At 50.1% G+C, this 20,049-nt stretch overlaps 9 protein-coding genes across 9 annotated transcripts; 6 read left to right on the top strand and 3 right to left on the bottom strand.

Moving 5' to 3' along the window:
- ASPZODRAFT_131370 (hypothetical protein) lies at nt 1-2,485 on the top strand. The gene is made up of 4 exons (XM_022722742.1): nt 1-199; nt 334-410; nt 487-652; nt 703-2,485. Exons 1-4 carry the CDS (start codon nt 16-18, stop codon nt 2,373-2,375), a joined length of 2,100 nt encoding a protein of 699 aa, XP_022582306.1. The 5' UTR covers nt 1-15; the 3' UTR covers nt 2,376-2,485.
- Nucleotides 2,486-2,704: 219 nt separating this feature from the next.
- ASPZODRAFT_131369 (hypothetical protein) lies at nt 2,705-5,813 on the top strand. The gene has a single exon (XM_022722741.1). The coding sequence runs from the start codon at nt 2,870-2,872 to the stop codon at nt 5,456-5,458; it is 2,589 nt and encodes an 862-aa protein (XP_022582305.1). The 5' UTR covers nt 2,705-2,869; the 3' UTR covers nt 5,459-5,813.
- On the bottom strand, nt 5,728-6,511 carry ASPZODRAFT_114911 (hypothetical protein). The gene is made up of 3 exons (XM_022721094.1): nt 6,243-6,511; nt 6,049-6,184; nt 5,728-5,963 (listed from the first exon to the last, which is right to left on the bottom strand). The coding sequence occupies exons 2-3, from the start codon at nt 6,144-6,146 to the stop codon at nt 5,777-5,779; spliced, it is 285 nt and encodes a 94-aa protein (XP_022582304.1). The 5' UTR covers nt 6,147-6,184; nt 6,243-6,511; the 3' UTR covers nt 5,728-5,776.
- Nucleotides 6,512-6,641: 130 nt separating this feature from the next.
- On the top strand, nt 6,642-9,282 carry ASPZODRAFT_24683 (hypothetical protein). The gene is made up of 4 exons (XM_022727971.1): nt 6,642-6,725; nt 6,962-7,236; nt 7,542-7,967; nt 8,034-9,282. Exons 1-4 carry the CDS (start codon nt 6,676-6,678, stop codon nt 8,810-8,812), a joined length of 1,530 nt encoding a protein of 509 aa, XP_022582303.1. The 5' UTR covers nt 6,642-6,675; the 3' UTR covers nt 8,813-9,282.
- Nucleotides 9,283-9,442: 160 nt separating this feature from the next.
- ASPZODRAFT_131366 (hypothetical protein) lies at nt 9,443-10,898 on the top strand. The gene is made up of 3 exons (XM_022722740.1): nt 9,443-9,609; nt 9,717-9,869; nt 9,929-10,898. The coding sequence occupies exons 1-3, from the start codon at nt 9,546-9,548 to the stop codon at nt 10,789-10,791; spliced, it is 1,080 nt and encodes a 359-aa protein (XP_022582302.1). The 5' UTR covers nt 9,443-9,545; the 3' UTR covers nt 10,792-10,898.
- A 1,219-nt stretch (nt 10,899-12,117) lies between these two features.
- On the top strand, nt 12,118-13,580 carry ASPZODRAFT_151233 (hypothetical protein; the record flags this gene model as incomplete). Its single annotated transcript, XM_022725717.1, has 4 exons — nt 12,118-12,238; nt 12,329-12,456; nt 12,514-13,281; nt 13,362-13,580. 4 exons carry the CDS (start codon nt 12,118-12,120, stop codon nt 13,578-13,580), a joined length of 1,236 nt encoding a protein of 411 aa, XP_022582301.1.
- A 390-nt stretch (nt 13,581-13,970) lies between these two features.
- ASPZODRAFT_158678 (hypothetical protein) lies at nt 13,971-15,421 on the bottom strand (the record flags this gene model as incomplete). Its single annotated transcript, XM_022726363.1, has 4 exons — nt 13,971-14,008; nt 14,164-14,358; nt 14,422-15,048; nt 15,331-15,421. 4 exons carry the CDS (start codon nt 15,419-15,421, stop codon nt 13,971-13,973), a joined length of 951 nt encoding a protein of 316 aa, XP_022582300.1.
- Nucleotides 15,422-16,536: 1,115 nt separating this feature from the next.
- On the top strand, nt 16,537-17,487 carry ASPZODRAFT_63534 (hypothetical protein; the record flags this gene model as incomplete). Its single annotated transcript, XM_022729163.1, has 3 exons — nt 16,537-16,688; nt 16,760-17,107; nt 17,175-17,487. The coding sequence occupies 3 exons, from the start codon at nt 16,537-16,539 to the stop codon at nt 17,485-17,487; spliced, it is 813 nt and encodes a 270-aa protein (XP_022582299.1).
- A 376-nt stretch (nt 17,488-17,863) lies between these two features.
- ASPZODRAFT_131358 (hypothetical protein) lies at nt 17,864-20,022 on the bottom strand. The gene is made up of 6 exons (XM_022722739.1): nt 19,324-20,022; nt 19,193-19,265; nt 18,982-19,134; nt 18,858-18,919; nt 18,387-18,807; nt 17,864-18,329 (listed from the first exon to the last, which is right to left on the bottom strand). Exons 1-6 carry the CDS (start codon nt 19,890-19,892, stop codon nt 18,243-18,245), a joined length of 1,365 nt encoding a protein of 454 aa, XP_022582298.1. The 5' UTR covers nt 19,893-20,022; the 3' UTR covers nt 17,864-18,242.
- Between the last annotated feature and the right edge of the window lie 27 nt (nt 20,023-20,049).

Genomic DNA, 20,049 nt, shown 5'->3' with positions numbered 1-20,049 from the left:
CCCCCCCCTGTCAACATGTCCGACTCGGAGGACCCAGAAAAGAATGGCTTGATCACCATTCCGATTGATCGCGCCTTCAGCGATGGGGACAAGAAGATATGGCCAAAGCATTTTGACTGGGAGGAAGCCGCTGATGACACTCGCTTTCGCGAGAAATTGGCAAGGCTGTGGCTGCAGAAGATTGGTGCTTTTGAGGAGGGTATGTTGAACCTACCACCTTTTTTTTTTTTTTTTTTTTTTTTCGAGATTTCTACACCATTATCCTTTGACTGCAGTCTTTAGTTCTTGAATGCTACCATTCTATCAAGATTCCTACTAATCATGCCCATTCAGGAGTGGAGTACACAGTTGATCAGCTTCCAGATGGCTATGTAATGATTGACAGGCCACGTAGGGCCAATCCGGAAATTGTATGTTCTTTCGCGGATGCATACAGGCTGGAGTTGAGAGGGGATTGCTTTGCTGACTCTGATTGCTCTTCAAAAGCGTGATAGGTTCCTCTATGGTCATCCAAGTGGCTACTATTTCGATTCTTGTGTAAAATTTTTCCCGCACTTCTACTACCTAATGACTGGTGGGACTTCTCAATGTAAATGCGTACTATGTACCAAGATGGACAAGCACAAGCAGTACAAGGCTCCTAGCCAGAAAAGTTCGTACATCCTGGATTTCCGTGCGCCTCGCTGACTGTTATCAAAACAGAGACTTCCACCACTTCCACGACAAAAACCGGTGTTGCCGCCGCCGCTGCTGCTGCTGCTGCTAATAATACTACTGTTGTACGACGAGGGCCCGGCAGGCCATGGGTCCGCCCAATCGCTGATGTCGAAGGGACACCGGATGTCTTTAGATTGGCAATCAAAAAGCTCAAAGAGCGTGGTACCCTAGATGAACCGATTGAAGAGCCAGGTAGTATGGACTGGCGAGCAGAACGTACGCCCCTTGGAGAGTATCTTGAGAAACTTACCCTGCAGCCGTCCTATGTTCCTCGAGCGGGCGAGTTGGTACTATGGATTCCGAGCCTGGACGGTGAACTAAGATGGAACTTCGCCAAAAGCCGGATTCAGATCTTCTCGCGTGACGAGAAGAAGTGGCTAGGCGACCCTGAGTGGTGTGCCGGCGTCATCACTCAGACTCCGGAGGAAGCCATTGTAATCCATGACCTCCAACACACTACAGAGAAGGCTTGGGACCTTAACTACTCTGGGTTTCGCGTGGAGACCTTTCCAGACCCGAACAGCACCGATAAAAGCTACTCTTTGCATTATAAATACATTCCACTCAAATGCATCAAGCCTTTCAATTCATTGGAGCTGTTCTGCGAAGATATAGAACATGCCCACCCATCCATCCGGCATGCCATGGTTGTCATGTCTTCCTTCAGCTTATTAGACAAATATCGCTTCAAAGGCACCTGGCCCAACGGGTCGATATACTGTCGAGGCATCTTTCTGGGCGCGGAGCTGTTGGTTGTCGGGGATGCTGTGCGGCTCAAGCCACGAGGGTATGACGTGGATAGCGAGGTACTAAACGATGCTGTTGATGTTATGGTCATAGATAGCATCCGACTGGTGCTGAGAAACTGTGCCGGGGATGTTACCAAGGCGGAACAACTCGCGGAGCAATACAGCGTTCGCTTCCAGGGGAAGGTCTACACGAGGTTTCCCAAACGAGCAGATAATCAAGCGTCACCACTCACTCCTTTGACTCACGACGAGATTGTGAATGCTTTCCAGTACGTGGGTATGGGAGGATACGGCGCATGGTATCGCACCCATTCTCCCGAGAAAAGCGTGGAAGTGTCGCAAGACATGATCATCGGTCGGTGCTACGAGCCTGATGCCATGAACCTCTTGTTCGGCACCCTTTCGTCCGAAATGGACCTACATGGCGTGGTAAGCATGCGGGAGTTCTCAAGACAAGCAGACGCCCGGATCCCCGAAGGGAAACACTGGTTCTGGGGCGACTACCGCGCCGAAACACTTGCGCTTCATACTCTGAATGGAGAAGACGTCAGTCATTACAGCGATGCGCGAGACGTCAAGATGTGGCGCGCGACACTGAAAGTTATCGATGGTACTGCCACAAACGCAGACGTCCGCGACGCGAAGATCCCACAGGATGTCGGGCGGCCTCCCCGGGAGACCAAGCCGAGCTTACCCTTCGCCGAGGTGCGCAAGATCAGCAAGCTCGTCAATACCGGCCTTGCTACAGACTTGAGTACCAACGTCAGTTCCGCAGAGGAGACGAACGATGACTCGGAATCCGAAGTGGACTTCTCGATACCGCTCCCGGTCAGAGGAGGTACCGAAGAGACTGAGATGGGAGATTACATCCCTGACGATGAACCAGAGCCCAAACGACCAAGACTTTGAAAATAGAGACCCTAACGAGGAATTGCGGGCATTCTTCTATGGTGATATCTTTGAACTCTTCAGCCATGCAGTTATAGTGATGCAATACTAGCCAGAATATTTCAGGCAATTAGTTCACTAGACAGACGTACATCACTTGTAGAGTACTAGGTAGTAAGGTACCTTGGTTCCTTAGCAGTTGTGTTACTAGAGGAAGTACCTGTGTACCTCCTCCAATCAGAGCAATTTTCTATAGTTAAGGCCGGCAGCTTTGCGTCACGTGGGCACTAAGCTATCCTGGGACAGCCATTCACTCAACCAAACCCAACCAAGAAGATAAAGTGGTTCCTCCCTCGTCCATGTTTCTTTCTGCATGGAACAAGGTCTTGCGAATCCTGCAATGACGCGAGCGTGCACGACGCACTGCTCCGGTGGGACCGTGAACCGCGAGTGAACTTTGTTCGCCTCAAACTGACTCGCTCGCCAATCGTTCGTCCTTTGCCCGTACGTACGTCATGCCAGCTGCCATGACCCTCCCGCCGGCGTCCTCGACGGCGACCGACCACGAAGCGACCCGATCGTCTACCGCGTCGAGAGATGGTCCGATCTCACCTTCGAACGGACCCGACAAGCACTCCCCTCGACCCAGCCACCAGAAGCTGGTCTTCACCGACCCCGTTGCGCTTCGGTACCTGGAAGAGGATCCTTCGACGATCCTGCTTCATCGAAGACTATCGCTGCAGGGGTACGAGATATACCTCGTCGAGCAATGGGCGTACTCGCGGATCCATCCGACGTTCGTGATCACAACCTACACGGGGGACGCTTCACACACAGTGTTCGTTGGCGTTCTGAGTGTGCCGACGGATGAGACAGCATGGTCGCCTCGCCTGAAGCTTTATTTTAACGCCATGACACAGTACCATGCTCGAATGAAGGAGACACCGCTGGGGAATTTGATGGTTACGGATCTGAGCGTTTTCCCGTCCACGCTCGCCGTCGTTCTAGTGCCGGCTGGGGATATCAGGAAGCATCGAGATGATTTTATTGTCAACGAGAATCTGAAGAGGCTAGGCTGCTCCGGTAGAGCGGGGTTGAAGCTCCAGTACCCCTCCCCAGCGACGGAGGCCAAGTTTCACTTGCTCTATCGGACCAGCGAGAAAGTGCACCTCTATTCTGCTGTTGTCGAACTGGTCAAGCAGTGCCAGATCGCCTTGGTCATCTTCGACAAGCTGGCGGCCGAGTATGTCGATGGCTTACTGTGTGATGTGACGGAAACCGCCATCGGGGATTGGTGGGCAGATATCGGAATCGATATTTATAATATCGAGCCGAGTGATGGGGTTTTAGGGCCAACGACCGTTGCGGCTTTGCTTGGGACCCTGCTTGGCGCTCGGAACCGGCTGCATGCCTACGGTGCCCCGGTTCCGAAAGATGCATTTGATGTCTCCGGCATGAAGCGTGGCATTGGGAGCTTCCAGAAATCACAGAAACTGGAACGGACCAGACGGCTGGATCGACAGACCTTGGACAAGCTGCATCGGGCAACGGCCAAATACGCCAATTCAGAGGGTTGGACCGGTGCTGTCAAATCGACCATGGCAGAGCTTAGCGGCAAAGGGGGTGAGATGGTGATGGGTATGGTAGGAGCCCGGGAAAAGGCCGGCATAGCCGATATCGAAACTCTAGATATAGAAAGGTTTTCACACCTCGTGCATGGGGAAAGGGCTAAATGGCTATGGCTTGGGAAACCGCGAAAGAGTGCCCTTGGTGACAGTTTTACCAACGTGCCAGGGTCATCTGATATGGTTTTCGTCAAAGACGAGCAAGGAGGCTACGTCTGGACCAGTCGGAGACGAAATTCACACGACTTTCTTTCCGCTGAACGGCCACCGCAAGGGATACAGCGTCCTTTGAGGCCCGGTTCCTCCTATACCATGGATGACAAAGATCAGAACCTAAGCAAAATGGTCCTAAAGGGTGTCAGTGAGAAGGTTTCCGATGCAAGAATTGGCTTTGGCAAGTTCAAGGATGCCGTGGGATTGCCGGGTCTTCGCTCTCACCACAAGAGTGCAAAGGAGGAGGCTGAACTTTCCGCCGACCCTTCCTTCGCCCCTTCTGGAAGCACAAATGCTGGAGCGACTTCACTAAGGACAGATACGGATCTCACCGTTCTGAAACACCGTGGAAGCCTCGCGGATAGTGAGAAACATAATCCCAACGAAGAGGAAGGCCCTGAAGACTTGATCTCTTCACCATCCTCCCCCTTTGAATCCAAGCCACCTGAGATTACAATCAACAATGCGGACCCGGCCTCGGGTTGGGAATCTTCGCATGAGGTAATAGATCAATCTCTGCTGCATTCAGATGGTGAGGTCAGCGATCTCGAGCCTTGGAGGTCGCGGTCCACGGAGAGATCAAGCGATCAATTACCCCTTCCTGGACAAGCGGCGTTGTCTCTTCGCAAGTCCCAGAGCTATGAAGAGCTTTCTTCCAAAAGCGAACGGGCAAAACGTGAGAATTACTGGCCTCGCCAACTATCGTTCAGTACGGTCGAAGATGTCATCCTCGGGTGGGACGACATTGCAGACGGCAAGCCTGATGGCGATAACCTCGATCTGAGTCTGGAAGAGGCAATACTCCAAGAAGACCTGATGGCGTCCGATGCCCGTTTGTTCAGTTCGAAGATTGTGGAGCTCAACCGGGTCACTGTGCCCTGGGTGGAGCGGCAGGTCGATTCAGTCGATAGCATTAATCAGCTATTGCACGAGCGCCATGAAGACATTCATTCCATGTATCTTGAGCGCCTTGCAGAGTACCAGGCGACCCGAGCACAGTCCAGTGATCTTTTGTCCAAGGAAGGCTCCTATCTCACCGAGAGCGTCAAACGGGTGGAACTTCTGGGCGCCAAGCTTGACTATGAGCTGGAGATTCTCGAGTCGAGGGTTGAGGATGTGGAGGCCGGACTGAAAGATTTCGAGAACCATATCACGATAGTGGAGGGGAGGACCAAGAGACTAGTCCAGGGCGAGGAGAAGACCAAGAACACTTCATGGTTCTCCTGGTTGGGAGGCATAGCCGGACTCACGACGCAACGACAATAAATTATAATGGCATGCGTGCAGATTTGTTCTGATGCATGAGATCTGACGGAGAGATAGATTTGTAAATATTTCTTTCTATACATCCCATACTAGTGTACATAATGATAATCCAGAAGGAAAAAAAAAGAACCGGTTTTTCCTCTATATCCCGTGCTGGATTGTCCACGGTCATCTAGAGCATAAATTATGCGCCAGTCAATGGCAACTTAAATCTCATACTCTGTAACTGATCCTCCAGCAATACTGATATTGGAGATATTGAAAAAAAAAACCCCAAACCAGCATTGCATCATTTGCGTCATGATCAGAGAGGGTTTTTTACATGCCGAATCCCATTCCGCTCTGCTTGCTGGCCGTCGCCTCGCCCTGCATCTTCTCGCTGACCTTCATGTTGACCTCGAAGAACTTGGAAACACAGCGGTCGAGGCAGACTGACTCGCCCTTGTTCAGGTCGCCCTCGCGGTAATCGGTAGGGATACATTTCTTGGTGCACGACTCGGTCAGGCTAGAAGGCGATGACGGGCAACTGTTAGCAAGACAGTGGAATCCCAGATCAACAACGCCTAAAGTCCAACAGGACAGCTTCTCACCGGTTGAACATGTCGGAGACCATCTCAACTTCCGTCTCGGCAGCAGCGATCTTCTGCTCCGAAGTCATCTTGGGGGGACCGCCGAAGAGGAAAGACATGGTGACGGATCGATGCGCGAAAAAAAAATTAACTAAGTCTGTTGAGCGGTTAGATGAGATGTCTAGATTCCAGGGAAAAAGGAAATAAGTACTCACGAAAATTAGATTCGAAAAAAAAGACGACGGTGAGATGTGATAGAGCTGGGGTATGGCTGGTTCAAGGCGTTCTGGATGTTGACCGGGAAATCTGCAAGTTCGATGTCGGCGTTGAAGCTTGGACCAACGACTTCCGAAGGGCTGGGGGGAACGTAGTATGAGCAAAGGTGCCACGACAACGATCTGGAGGAGTTTTATAGGAGCTATGACCTAGATAGACTGCAGGATCCCAGTTTTGATGCTTGGATATTAAGATTCTCAATTACGGCTGGACGGAGTACTCTGTATGTACAGCAAGTAGTATGGGCATCTTCTGTTCTGGTAGATCGTGATGACTAAGGCGATTTAGCGCGTCAGTTCTTAAGACTCGCACTCAGCTTGGATAATTTTTTCCCTCGTAAGGATGTGAACGTAGTCGACTTCACCCGTGCAAATGCGTCCAATTCGCCCCCGGTGGGCTTCCTTCGACAGGTTCCGGGCTAGGTAAGCTTCAATGATGTTTTTTTGTTTCTGTTTCTTTCTCTTTCCTCGAAGCCATGGCTTTGTATGATGAACCACTCCTGCAAATAGAACCGCTGCGTACGATGCTTGCAAGTTCATCTTGAAGGCAACTGAATGCAACTGGATACCCATATCTGATATACAATGTTAATTGGCATCTTTTTGTTTCTTTTTTTTGCATTTGTATTGATGAGCTGCGGCTGACAATCAAGATTTAGTTCGGGACTCCCTCGTTCCTGTGGCACCGTCCACCCTCTCCCCCGAATAACACCAAAGTGTACATCTCATGTCCTGAGCACTAGGAGTAGCAGTACCGCGCCGTCTCCGGAGAACGCATTTAAGGCTCGGTTGCAAGAGATTAAAAACTCGTGTCCCGAGCCGTATCCGCGTCTCGCAACAGATGCTCGCACCCTGAGCTGCGCGGAATTCCGCGCTCGCTACAGCCGTCTGGATAATAATGAAACAGTAGATGAAGACACGGTCGTGATTAATGGTAGGTCTTGGTCTGCTTTTGGCTCCAATTCTCCCGAGTCCTGTACCCTGTACTTAGATAAGTAGGTAGGATTCGCGGCTATAGACTTGCCGGGAGCAAATTGATATTCTTCGATATCGTCCAAGATGGCCACAAAGTGCAAATAAAATGCAATCAACGTCTTCTTTCCGGAGTAACCCCAGAGGAGTTCAAGAAGCTCTATCGGCTCCTTCGCCGTGGGGATGCTTTCTGTAGGTCTTGCTCTTTTCAACAACACGTCCTTCTCGTACTTTGAACTGAACGGAACCTTTTTTTCTCTCTTTCAGCCATCACAGGCAAACCTCATCGTACCGGACGAGGAGAGCTTACCGTGGATGCAACAGAGTTGCCTCGTCTCCTCTCCCCTTGTCTCCATGATGTCCCGCTCGATGCAAAGGAGCACGAAGTCTCCCCATACGCCCGTCATGTCCAATTCCTAGCGGACCCAAGTACTGCCAATCTCATCAAGGCTCGGGCTTCGATCATCCAGTATCTCCGCCAGTTCTTCCTGGACCGGGCTTTCATGGAAGTCAGCACACCCATCATCGCCTCTATCGCCGGCGGCGCCATTGCCCGGCCCTTCTACACCTCTGCCACTGAGTTTCCTGACCGCCAGTTGTCGCTGAGAATAGCTCCAGAGCTCTGGTTGAAACGGTTGGTGGTTGGGGGCTTTGATAAGGTCTTTGAGATTGGTCCGTCATTTCGCAATGAGGGTATGTCCAGACAATAACCAACCATATGCAACTTGGACGGTATGTATGCTGATTGTTGTCCGATAGGCGTCGACAAAACCCACAACCCCGAGTTCACAACGTGTGAATTCTATCACACCTATTTCAACCTGGAGGACCTTATGTCGATAACAGAGAGTCTGCTGTCCGGAATGGCAGAGCATATACGTACCTTCAATGAAAATGGCACCCTGAAGCCAACAGAGGTGAGCTTCAGCACGCCCTTCCGCCGCATCGACTTCATCCCCGCCATCGAGGAAAAGATAGGACATCGGCTCCCTGAGCTCACGGCCGACGACGCGCTGGTTCAAGTCAAGCAATTATTCGCCGATTTGTCCCTCCCACTCCCCATCAACCCTACTCTCCCGCGGCTGCTCGACGAACTATGCGCCACATACATCGAGCCACAATGCATCGATCCCACTTTCATCATCAACCCTCCGGAATGTCTTTCCCCGCTTTCCAAAACCTTCACCCATCCCACGACCGGCCAACGCGTTGCCGCCCGTGGCGAGCTGTTCATCGAAGGCAAAGAAGTAGTCAACACCTACGAAGAGGAGAACTCGCCCTTTGAACAGCGCCGCAAGCTGGAAGACCAAGTTCGCTTCAGCAAATCGGCCGACGAGTCTGCAGAAGTGGACGAAAGCTACATCGAAGCCCTTGAATGGGGGCTCCCTTCTACGGGCGGGTGGGGGTGCGGAATCGACAGGCTGTGCATGCTCTTCACGGGGGCAAAGAATATCGGGGATGTCTTGCCTTTTGGTAACATCCGCACCGTGACGAGGCCTTATACCGGGCGCAGCGGCTCGGCACCTCAGCAGGAGTAGTAGATAGTCTATGGACTTTTTCTGTTTATTGATAGATTCATTTTCCTCTCGGGAGCGTCATCTGGGAAGTGGCTCCTCTGCGATTGTATTATATGTTTCGATGGCACTGAATACAACCCCCCAACTTCGATATCACCTGTAACGAATCCTTGTTCCTCCCATGCAAGATATTTCGAGAGATTGCCGGCCAATTCAAAATGCCGGTAAACTGGTAGAGCAGGCACTAGACAGTACCTTTTAGGCTCTAGGTATAGAGGGGTTCTTGCTGCTATAATCCTATGGCGTATTCTTGCCATGCCCCCCCAACTGGTGATTATATATAGCTCGACCATCTTTCCCAACAGCCACCTCTAATTCCTCCAAGTTGATTGAGGCTTCGTTCTTGGCCAGATCAGAGGGCAGGTGCATAGCAAAGCTCAGTATTTCATCCAAGGCTCTTCAGGATCAAACCAGCAACCTCAGCATCCTGGCCCAGCAAATCAACAACTAGAAAGGCCCAGAAGACTAATAAAGCAGCTAACACAGAACAATTGCTAGCTATTAGCTGGCTGATCGAAGAGGACCCGCTGGTAACCGCTATCATTTTTTTTTTCTTTTGCCTTCAACGGAACCGGCCGTCGAAGGAGCGGGGAAGAGGGCATATCCGATATCTTCTGACAGTTTGGCTTCCAGACACACTGAGACTCTAATACCATCTCCAGTTTCCCTGTTCAACAGTCCTATATCACTAAAAATGGTCCTGCAGGAGGGGCCTCAGGCCCAAGCGATCACTGTGAGTCTCCATGAGCTTATTGAAGGTGAGTGATGCCGGAAAAAAAAACACCTCAATCTTCATTGGTTGTTTTTTTTTTGTCTCTACCACTCATATGCATTTCGTTGACCACCAGGGTATTTCTGTTCCCAGGCTCTGTTTCTTTTGAAACCCTTACAGAAGCTTTCGGTCCTTCTTCCTTGGGCATTATTGTGGTGAAAGACCTTGACGCGAGATTCAAAGAGCTGCGGGCGCAGGTGCTGTCCAATGCTTCCTACCTGGCTGCCCTTTCCGAGGGCGAATTGGGTAAATACTACCTAACCTTCCTGGCTGTACGAAAATTTCAAATACTGATAGCGGTTTAGAGTCCCTCACGAGTGCCGAAGCGAAGTACCTGGTCGGCTGGTCTTGTGGAAAAGAGACCTTGCGCTCTGGTCACTACGACACGCTGAAAGGTTCGTACTATGTGAACTGTGCTTTCTACCAGGATCCAGACCTGCAAGGCGCTCCTGCAGATGGGTTCCCAGATCTGTCAGAGTACACGGCGCACAACATCTGGCCGGCCAAGGACCGTCTTCCTACGTTCCGGAAGAGTGTCGAGGAGCTCTGCACGCTGATCATCGACACGGCTGCCCTCGTGGCACGCGCCTGCGATCGCTATGCCCTGGCCACCATCGACGGGTACAAGGAGGGATACATCGAGCATGTGGTCAAGACCAGCATGACCACCAAAGCTCGTCTACTGCATTATTTCCCCTCCCCTGTCTCCCGCGACGCAGAGCCCGCCGCGGAGGGCGACGATGACGACTGGTGCGCCACGCACCTCGACCACGGCTGCCTGACGGGTCTCACGTCGGCGATGTTCATTGACGAAGATGCAAATTCTCCGGCTGCCTTTGACGCAACCGCTACCAAACCTCTTCCAGAACTGGCCCAGTCTCCCGACCCATCGGCTGGATTGTATATCCGCTCGCGGACTGACCAGGTTGTCAAGGTCAACATCCCCAAGGACTATCTGGCTTTTCAGACGGGCGAGGCCCTGCAGCTCATCACGCAGGGCAAGTTCCGCGCCGTACCGCATTTTGTCAAGGGCGCCAAAACGACCGGCGGTGCCCAGATCGCTAGGAATACCCTCGCCGTTTTTACGCAGCCTAATCTGGGAGAAGAGGTTGAGCCGGGCAAAACATTTGCGGACTTTGCACGGGAGGTGGTGAAGCGGACGTACTAACAAGGAGCGACCGTATATAAATAAATGATTCATGGACTTGATGATAGAATGAAATAACCATTATAGTTATATACCTGCTACTCTACTTCCAAAAAGAAACAAAGGAACCAGATTTGTCGAGTGTAGTCAAACTATTAAAATGACAGCATTTTACGTGTCAATCTACTTTTCTCTCCATTACTCTGTACTAGATAGTGATACCAAGCTCATTCGAATTCCCCTTCTCTAAAGGCCACCAAACTTGGGTGGCAACGATAGTGAAAAGAAGACCGATATGTTGAGCTGAGCGACCAGTTATTCGAATGATAACTAAGCACGCCGCTCAAAACAACCAAGGCGCCATGGGCAGCCCAAGTAGCAAGCAATACTGATTGCAAAGCAGATGACAGTATTTTTTTTCTTCAAAAATTCCCAGCCGATCCTTGGACCAACTGAAGCGGTCATATAGGTAGTTTTCAACTAGCAAAAACACGATCTCGGATGTCTCCTCACTGATACGTGTAAAACCCGTGCACTAGGATGGGAAAAGAAAAGAAAAAAAGAGAAATCGAAAAGATGGTCGGTGGGGGGGAGGTTTTATAGCCCCTGCCAAGCCGCTAGTGACGCTAGCCATTAAGCGAAACAATAGTAGCTTCCAATGTCAGGTGGCGTATTGACACCTCAGGCAAAAACCAGGCCAACATTCAGGTTGAGAGTACTACTAGAGGTGTCGAGGAGACAAAGAAAATCCTTGGATCTTGCCTCTCAAATGGACTCATTCCAGACTTTCAAATTGTCAGGTGGTCACTGGTCTATTTAGAAGCAAGCCGCAGAACCGGTCTTTTTTTTGAGGGGTAGCTCCCCTGAAGCATCATCTAGTAGTTGGTAAGTACTTGGTGCATATAATGAATTCCCTTATAAAAATAACACTTTGAAAGCAGATGTCTCTTCGTGCCGGCATCACCGCTCATAGGTAAACAACTCGCTTAATCACCACATTGCCAGCACAGGGCATTGGGCTCCTGCACGAGGGGCAGTCGGACATCTTGTCGGGTCACGTGTTGATACATTAATGTCGTAATGCTTCAAAGCGCATGACCCGCAAATGGGAAATCCGACTCTCCGCCCGTTATCAGCCGACGAAACAGCTCACCCCCCCCATCTCCCTCCCCACGGTCGGTACCTGTCTGATGTTGATGGTCTGGCCAAAGCTGCCGCGAGCTATCTCCTTGCGATCATTGGGCTTTATGACAGATTTTACTCAAACTCTCCTCCCAGTAGATCCCACATGGTGATCTGTAGTCACCGTCTACCTCCGCACTTGAGTGTTCAACCCGGAGGACCACGATGGATCTCGTCCAGAAAGAACACGAACGTCTCTTGAAAAAGAGCAAGGGATCCCAGAGCATTAATCATGTGCAGGCTACGATAGATATGCTTCAGTCGGCTCGGGATGCCATTGCTGCGGGTTCGTTGATTCCGCTGTCCTTCAAGCTGCTCGATGCATATCTTGTTATCTTCGGGAAATTCATCTACTGACAGTAATGTAATTCCCTAGACCCGAGCCAGGCATCAATCACTCTTGCAAAACTCCAGAACCCGGTCAAGGCGTCTTTCGATGCGATCAACGACAGCTTGAAGGAAACACACAGCGGCCTGAACAAATACACCAAAGCGTTAGACAAGGTATGAACATGAGGTATGGCAAAGGGGGGGGAATATGTCTATTGACACGGTTGATAGCTTTTCAAAGATCGACCGCTGCCTAGTACGGAACATGATGCTTTGTCCTCCCAAGATCACCTCATCAATCGAGCCATTGCCATGCACCTTCTCCGAGAAGGGCAATTCCCCGTCGCCGCGACATTCCTTTCAGAGATGGAACAGAAAGAACATTTGTGGGCATCTCAGTCGACCGCGTTGACCCACACCGATACCGCAGCAGCGCTGCTGAAAATCGGCGATGTTCCTTCCACCGATATCCGCAACGAGTTCGAAACAATGCATTACATCCTTCGTGAGCTGAGGGAAAACAATAACTTGCTTCCAGCAATAGAGTGGTCCAGGGAACACAAGGATGCCCTGGAAGCCAGAGGAAGCAATCTCGAGTTCGAGCTCTGCAGGCTACAGTATGTCTGGTTATTCCATGGAGGACAGAACCAACAGGGCCCCTCTCTCGCCGGTCGACAGGCAGCTCTGGAGTACGCCCGGCGCGAATTCCATACGTTCCTATCCCGATACCCTCGGGAGGTTCAGCAGCTGATGGGAGCCATGGCTTTCTTTCCCAACCTCCAAGCCTCGCCTTATAGGGCTATCTTCAGTAATGCCTCCGCCTGGTATGATGTATCCCATTCCTTTACTCGGGAATTCTGTTCGCTGCTCGGCCTTTGCGCCGAGTCGCCGTTATATATAGCCGCCACCGCGGGCGCGATCGCCCTCCCAACGCTTCTCAAGCTGCAAACCATCATGAAGGCGAAACGGACGGAATGGACAACACAAAACGAATTACCCGTAAGTCAGACAGTCATTTTGCAGCCCCATCCCCCCTTAAAAAATGGTTCAAAGTTCCGAACAATTAAAAAAAATTCAAGGTCGAAATCCCTCTCCCCCCATCATATCTCTATCATTCAATCTTCGTCTGCCCCGTGTCCAAAGAACAGGCCACAGATCAAAACCCCCCGATGATGATGCCCTGCGGCCATGTGATTGCCGAAGAATCCCTGAACAGACTTAGCAGAGGCAACCGGTTCAAGTGCCCGTATTGTCCGAACGAAAGCCATCCGCGAGAAGCAAAGAAGCTGTACCTGTAGCGGATCAGTTAGGCTCGGATATTTCAAGATCGAGCTAGTGTATTAAAAGGGCGTCTTGAGGTGCGGGTTTTCCAAAATAGTGTAACTGCTCGAGTTGTCCGGGATTCTTCTATGTCCTGTGTCTATCTGTTTGGGGGGTTTCGGTTCCGGCGTCATCACTAGCTTAGCTGCTTCTACGGAGTAAGGTACATAGTGCTTCTTTATGGATATATCATTGACAATCATTGCCTTGTTTCTCTGGCTTATAGACCTTGTCTGCTGCAATTGATTTGTATCCTCGAGGTTTTATCAGGAAGGTCAAACTTGACTAAAAGCAATATGAATCATATAAATCATAGGAACTATGTAGTAGGTACATGAACTTTCCGTTTCCTACATCTAAATAGAATGCTATGAGAATGAGCTATCGTCCTCGTTAACACCAAACCCTAAAAAGAAGCCAGGTTCAAGCCCTCAGTGGGGGGTTCTATGGACTCTATCAGGTCAAAAAAAGATGACCCCTCATGACGGCATGTACAATAATACATCCAACGTCGATTCAGGCGATCGAAAGTCTTCGCTGTCACCTGGAGTTTGTCGGGACTCCAGCCTGAAAAAGGCGCTACAGGTTCTGGAGAAAGCAGAGCATTGGAATGCATGTGCTTTGTAAGAGCCCCCAGCATAATGGAGCTACACTCAAAGGAGCATCCGCGATGGCCTTGTAAAAAGTCATGCCTCAAATCTTCTAGTGAAAAGAGAATGGAGGCGATCCTAGCCTCTCTGCGACTGTTGATTGCATCTGTGGTGGTCTCATGGTGAGATATGCCCTTTTCTGGCGAATTTAGGATGTTCGAGGCCTTACCAATAACTTTCACTGGGATTGGTAGCCCAAGACTTCTGATTATTCGATCACTTTGAGTAATAGCAAGTAATGTCGATTGTTTGAATTGAGAATCAAGTCTCATGGCCCAGGATACCCACATCCAAAGCATCGAATCACGGGAATATTCTTGGGGAAAGCTTGCGTTTAGCATAAGAATCCATCGTTTCGCGAGGAATCTAATGACCGCATGGCATCCATAGTAGTCAGTCAGAACGGCGACTTTGGCAAGCAAGTCGAGACTTATTTCCTGAGGTAGATTTTGGGTTTGACAATGAAGAATGTTCATCAGAATCAAGAAGGCCTCAAGATCCCAGCCAGTTGCATGAATCTCGACCGACCCTTTTTCGGTCAGGAGATGGCTTTCTTTCCAAGGTCCAGTGAGGATTCTCTTGAATATGGGAGAGGGTAACATTAAGTGTTTCGCGGACACCTGGATGCGATAACAGCCAGATTCTATATGACTTTCGCTTCTAAAGCCCTTTTTAGAAGCCTCCCCTTCTTCGTCACAGTCTTCTATCGGGTTTTCATCTGTATTTGCTTCTTCAGGTTGTTCAGCAACAGCCGGCTCATCGGCAGTTTGTTCATCAGCAGGCCATTCATCAATCTCTGGGTCAATATCAGGGATTTCATGATCTGAAATCTCCTCAATGGGTGGCTCTTCGGCAGTGGAATCAATATCAAGAAGCTCGTTAGTATGCGGCTCGTCAGAGGCGACAGGGTCAATAGGCGTTTTAGAAGCTTCACTGGTGTTAGATCAAATAATTCCTGCACTGTCTCTGTGGATTCTTCATTCTTTCATCCATTTCGACAAATAGCATAGGTCTTATTGTGAGAAGTGCCGTTGCGTGCGGACACTTCGCTCTTATGGCATGGGGGACTTGCTCTTACCTTCATCCCAGGGCGCAAATGGAGCGGCTGCACTTCGTAGAATTATGATCACTTCGCCCTCCGGGTCAATAATATGGGTTGCCTCTTCCATAATATTATTTTGAAGCTTGGAGGACATGAATGATATCTTGCTCAAGAAAAATATAGCCTTACAGGAGGGAATACATTCCATGGAGGAAAGTGGCATAGAAATAAATTCATCTCTTTGTTTATGTACGCCTCCTCTCATTTTTCTATGATGTGGTCGACTATCAGTGGCCAGTCTGATGTTGGGTCTTGAGACTGCAGCAACAACAGGGATCTTGGTATTTGTCCAGGTCAGCATTCAGGCAGTTATTTCAGAGGGTGCTTTCGACGATACCCCATCGAGGAAGTGCTGTTCAGATGCCCAGTTGAAATATAAAGATGTGCAGAGAGACATATTCTAATGATCCGTCATATTTTGGTACCAATTGTTGCTCAAGAAGGATGCGGGATGTGTATTCCGTATTTTTGGTCGCTAAAAACCAGTCAGTATCCAGTCGGCTGTTTCAGAAACCAACGAGGCTCCTCTCCACTGTGAGATCGTTTTTATTCTGACAACCTCTTAGAGTTCCCAAATCTAAGGGGCACTTGGGCATTTTCTCCGGTGGAGACAAGACATTGCGGTAACTAATGTCAAGTCCTGTTTGCCTGATTGCATCCGATCATTGAGGCAGTTCGCCACGGTGTGTCGTATGCAATATAGACAGGTCATTATTCCCCTCAGGAACTAACATGCGACCGAAGACGATGATTCGTCTCTTGAACAGGGAGCTGAGGGTGATTCACCTGCAGTTCTCCAGGAGGTGCGACTACTGCAGCCTGTTTGTAGCCCGCCCCGCTGTAGATACCAAAATGGATACAGTAGTGTTCTCTCACTGGCCGATATCTGGTCCCGTGATATCGCGTCGATTTGGCGACTCAACAAAACCACTTTACGCGACAATACGCGTCACAAATAGATCCGATCTTGACTTAGTCTAGTATAGATTGTCTGTCCGGCTCCTCGGATTATGGAGTATCAGGACTGGGTCAGGATTCCCGTCTGCGCCCCCCTTTGTACCCGCATAAGATGGACAGAGTGCCCTTTTTTTTCGAGTCAGAGATGCATCTGCAAAGAACGAACCCTCTCTCAATTGACTCCTTTTCTTCCTTGGTTTTGTCACTTCCCCTTGGACTCTCACAATGCTTGCCAAACGCCCATCTGTCGGTCCTACTGAGAGTCTCTCGTCCAAGTATCGGGCTGGGAAGGCAAGTTCCCGGGTGAGGAGATCGCTGCGCGACAGTTCCCTGGTCTCCAGGAGACACCGGAAGCCAGACAATTCATCCGAGGGCAGGTGAGTCATTTGGAACACATCATTCCAACCGAGGTTAAACCAACCTGCTGACACAGAATGTCTAGTAGTAGCCCGCGCAGGTCCCCCATGGTCACACTTAGTGTCGGACCTGCTCGCCGACTATTCGCCGCGCACGAAGAAATCCTCTGCGTTTCGCCGTTCTTCGCAACCAGTTGCCGTGGGCAATTCTTGGAAGCGCATGGAAGACGCATCCACTTGCCTGACGAACAGCCAGAAATCCTCTCTTGCGTCCTCGAGTACCTCTACAAGGGAGATTATTCCCCCCGACTGCTCCACAATGAACGTCTAGATACCTGGGAGCTGGAAGGCGTCACGGTTACCGCAGATGGACAGACGAGCGACGCAACTTTCTTCCATCAAGGTGTAGGCCTCACAATCTTGAAGGATACAGCAGTCTAGTATGTCTCCTTCACCTCCGTCCGAAACTTTCATATAACAGGCACCATGACTGACTGACATCTCTAGCTGCGCCGCCGAAAAGTACGGACTTGACCAGCTGAAACGGCTGGCCCTCAGGAAACAAGGCCTCCACTCAGGTATCCAGTGCAGCACTATCCTTACGAGCGCCCGATACGCCTACGCCAACACGCCGGATACGGACTCGAAGCTCCGCGCCCATTACCTTGCCCTCATCATTCGGTGCAGACATACATTCAAACGCAGCGGCACAATGCAGATGGAGATGGAAGAGGGCGGGAAGCTCTTTTTCGATCTCTTCGTTGCAATGTGCAATCATATGGATGATCTTACTTCGTCAAAAGCTCATCTTCCCTGCTGAGCATGGCATGTACGACTCATCACGACCCCCTACCGTGATCAAGCTGGCTTGATGATTCTGCTTATCATTCTATCTGATTTCTTACCCCCCTCCTCCCCCCCTTCCCAAATCACTATTGACTCTGACTGTATTTATATTCTCGGTCTGCATACCTAATATTCCCCTCTCTATTTATACCCCTGACATGCTTGATGTTTTTTTTTCGAACCTAGGTGTTTTTTTGCTTCATGTAACATAAGAATTATTTCCAAATTGATTATCAAGTCAATTCCAATTATTTCGCAATACTATCAAAATAATACTGTCTTACTAGAATATCAACAAATCACCATGCTAAACGAATGAAATTACGCTTCAATACTTTGAAGTAGAAGAAATGTCTAGTTTGGGATCAGGAGAGTGGACAGGCATCTAGCTAGGACATGGATTCTTATATAAACTATCAGAATCTAATCACCATGCCTTCAAAGTCAGAGATATGACCAGACAATTCCTTTCTAGCTTTAAGTGCTAATGGACCCTGACTTATACCTGGGTAGCCCGGGTTGGAATAACACGCCTGACGAGTCTAGAGCCAGGCGAAAAAGCGAGCACGTATCTAGGCGCTCAACCTCCGAAGGTTATCCATTGGGCAGACAAAGGCAGAATTCGAAGCATAAACAATAACTACTTGGACGCCGCGTCGTCCGAATACCCCTTGCCAGCACGCTTCAATAATTGAAATGCATGTGTTGCAAACAAGCATCATATAAGACTTAAACGCCTGTCCCGGGGAACGCAGTGCCACCCTTGCTCAGGACGACCATGCTGCGTTCCCGAGAGATATAACCTTTCATCAGACCCTGGAATTGACCGTTAGTAAGCAGCTTACAACATGAACCAGCATTCATAATCCTTGCCTTGTAAATGAGATTCGACAATAGACACTCAATCTCGTCCATGTCAATTCGCGATTTGGTGTCGGCGTGAGTGCCTATCCTCATCGCCGCGCCGAATTCAGCAACAGGCACACGGGTACGCCGGATCGGGGGCTGTCCGTTCTTGGATTCGTCGAACCCGCCTGCGATGAAGACTCGTCGGAAGAGATTCCGCAGAGCGATATCGCGACCTCTTTCGAGGGGTAGATAGATACGCCGTTTCACAAACTCTTCCTCGCCGGCAGACATGGCTGCGTCAAAACCAACCAGATCGCCCTTTCTGATGCAGTCGCATAGCGGGCGAAAGAGTTTCTCTAGCCGCGGAAATGGTGCAAGAAGCCCTTTACTTGGCAGGGTGTGTGTTGTCACGATATGGCAGGGTACGAGGTAAGTGAGAATGAGCCTATGCGGATTAGTGGAGGTCAACGCTCAGTCTAGGGCTGGGCCACCCACTCTTTATTTTTGAATGCATCTCTGTGGCACATTTTCCATGCATAGGTGAGATGTTGTTCCGCCTGAAAATACGGGGTCAGCTTCCCACTCCGCACGAAAGCCCAAGTAAGATGTACCAACATACTTCCGCGTATTTCTCATCTAGAAAATGAATCACTCCGACGTAATATTCAAAAGGAACGATATGCGACTTGGGAAACGCTTCCAGCTCAGGTGTATCCGCCGAAGAGGCATTTAAAGCTCGCAGGAGATTCTTGGACAGTCCAACCGAGTTTAACTACGGGGTTCAGCCAAAAGTCAGTCTTATGATCCCCAAACCAAGCTGGGGGTCTTGCCTTGAAGTATGTTTTGAACAGAAGATTAGTCGTGCTGTAGATCCCCCACTTTCTCGAGTCTTCGATCGGCGCCCTATACCAGTATTTAGTCTTCCTTGACCACGTTTGCATGCAAGGATAAAATTTCCAACCTGTCACTGAGACACAAAGTGAACATGCGGTTCATAATACGAGCAGCCTCCTCCAGCTTGGCGCTCTTCTCAAAGTCTGCAACGACATCATCCTGCAGGTCGTCATTAAACCCGATCGACTCCTGTGATGGTTGCTCCGCGTCCGCCCGCATCGCAAACAGCCGCAAGTACTTCCCAATGACATAGAGACAGGGCAAGGTCCACGCTTGGAGAGATGATGTCGAGTACCCTCGTATCAAAGCATTGGCAGTCGCCTTCCAGGCATCGAATACCTTCGACCAGCTCGCGCCCTCCGTACCATCGTCAAGCTTGACGAGTTCCCCCGCTGCTTTCCAATAAGCAGTGTATATATCCACCCACGCAGCCTGCTCTTGCTTTGGCAACTTCAGTTTGTGATTCCGGAACAAGGTGCGATGCAAATCCGGCACGTCTCCTGACCCTGAATGGTAGAAGGCGCGTAGTCGGTCTGGGTACTCGGCGGGAGCGATCGGGGTAAGTGAAGCTGCCAGACGATCGCCAGAACCAAGGCTGTGACCCTGCTTGAAATCCTCGTAGATCGAAGCAGCCATGATGATTTGAGGGGGGCTAGACCAGCCTGGTCGCTATGACTGAAAATAGCAAGTGCTTCAGTCACTCCATTGCCTGAATACCGAGCGATGATATAGTAGCTGGGCTATGTTATACACCAACAATAACCCTTCCACGGTGTGGGGAACCAAAGGCGGT

Source organism: Penicilliopsis zonata, assembly GCF_001890105.1.
Source record: "Penicilliopsis zonata CBS 506.65 unplaced genomic scaffold ASPZOscaffold_5, whole genome shotgun sequence".
NCBI lineage: Eukaryota > Fungi > Ascomycota > Eurotiomycetes > Eurotiales > Aspergillaceae > Penicilliopsis > Penicilliopsis zonata.
This window is presented reverse-complemented; position numbering and strand designations above follow the sequence as displayed.

Bases quoted from the DNA above. Each gene is read 5' to 3' on its own strand.
- ASPZODRAFT_131358 (XM_022722739.1), bottom strand. From the start codon at position 19,892: ATGGCTGCTTCGATCTACGAGGATTTCAAGCAGGGTCACAGCCTTGGT. The intron at 19,135-19,192 runs GCAAGACCCCCA...TGAACCCCGTAG, and splicing joins TGTTCAAAACATACTTCAAG to TTAAACTCGGTTGGACTGTC. The intron at 18,330-18,386 runs GCAAGGATTATG...GGTCAATTCCAG, and splicing joins TGTCGAATCTCATTTACAAG to GGTCTGATGAAAGGTTATAT.
- ASPZODRAFT_131369 (XM_022722741.1), top strand. From the start codon at position 2,870: ATGCCAGCTGCCATGACCCTCCCGCCGGCGTCCTCGACGGCGACCGAC.
- ASPZODRAFT_24683 (XM_022727971.1), top strand. From the start codon at position 6,676: ATGCGTCCAATTCGCCCCCGGTGGGCTTCCTTCGACAGGTTCCGGGCT. The intron at 6,726-6,961 runs GTAAGCTTCAAT...ATCAAGATTTAG, and splicing joins TTCGACAGGTTCCGGGCTAG to TTCGGGACTCCCTCGTTCCT. The intron at 7,237-7,541 runs GTAGGTCTTGGT...TCTCTCTTTCAG, and splicing joins AGACACGGTCGTGATTAATG to CCATCACAGGCAAACCTCAT.
- ASPZODRAFT_131370 (XM_022722742.1), top strand. From the start codon at position 16: ATGTCCGACTCGGAGGACCCAGAAAAGAATGGCTTGATCACCATTCCG. The intron at 200-333 runs GTATGTTGAACC...ATGCCCATTCAG, and splicing joins GATTGGTGCTTTTGAGGAGG to GAGTGGAGTACACAGTTGAT. The intron at 411-486 runs GTATGTTCTTTC...GCTCTTCAAAAG, and splicing joins GTAGGGCCAATCCGGAAATT to CGTGATAGGTTCCTCTATGG.
- ASPZODRAFT_131366 (XM_022722740.1), top strand. From the start codon at position 9,546: ATGGTCCTGCAGGAGGGGCCTCAGGCCCAAGCGATCACTGTGAGTCTC. The intron at 9,610-9,716 runs GTGAGTGATGCC...TTCTGTTCCCAG, and splicing joins TCTCCATGAGCTTATTGAAG to GCTCTGTTTCTTTTGAAACC. The intron at 9,870-9,928 runs GTAAATACTACC...ATAGCGGTTTAG, and splicing joins CCTTTCCGAGGGCGAATTGG to AGTCCCTCACGAGTGCCGAA.
- ASPZODRAFT_114911 (XM_022721094.1), bottom strand. From the start codon at position 6,146: ATGTCTTTCCTCTTCGGCGGTCCCCCCAAGATGACTTCGGAGCAGAAG. The intron at 5,964-6,048 runs GTGAGAAGCTGT...ATCGCCTTCTAG, and splicing joins GTCTCCGACATGTTCAACCG to CCTGACCGAGTCGTGCACCA.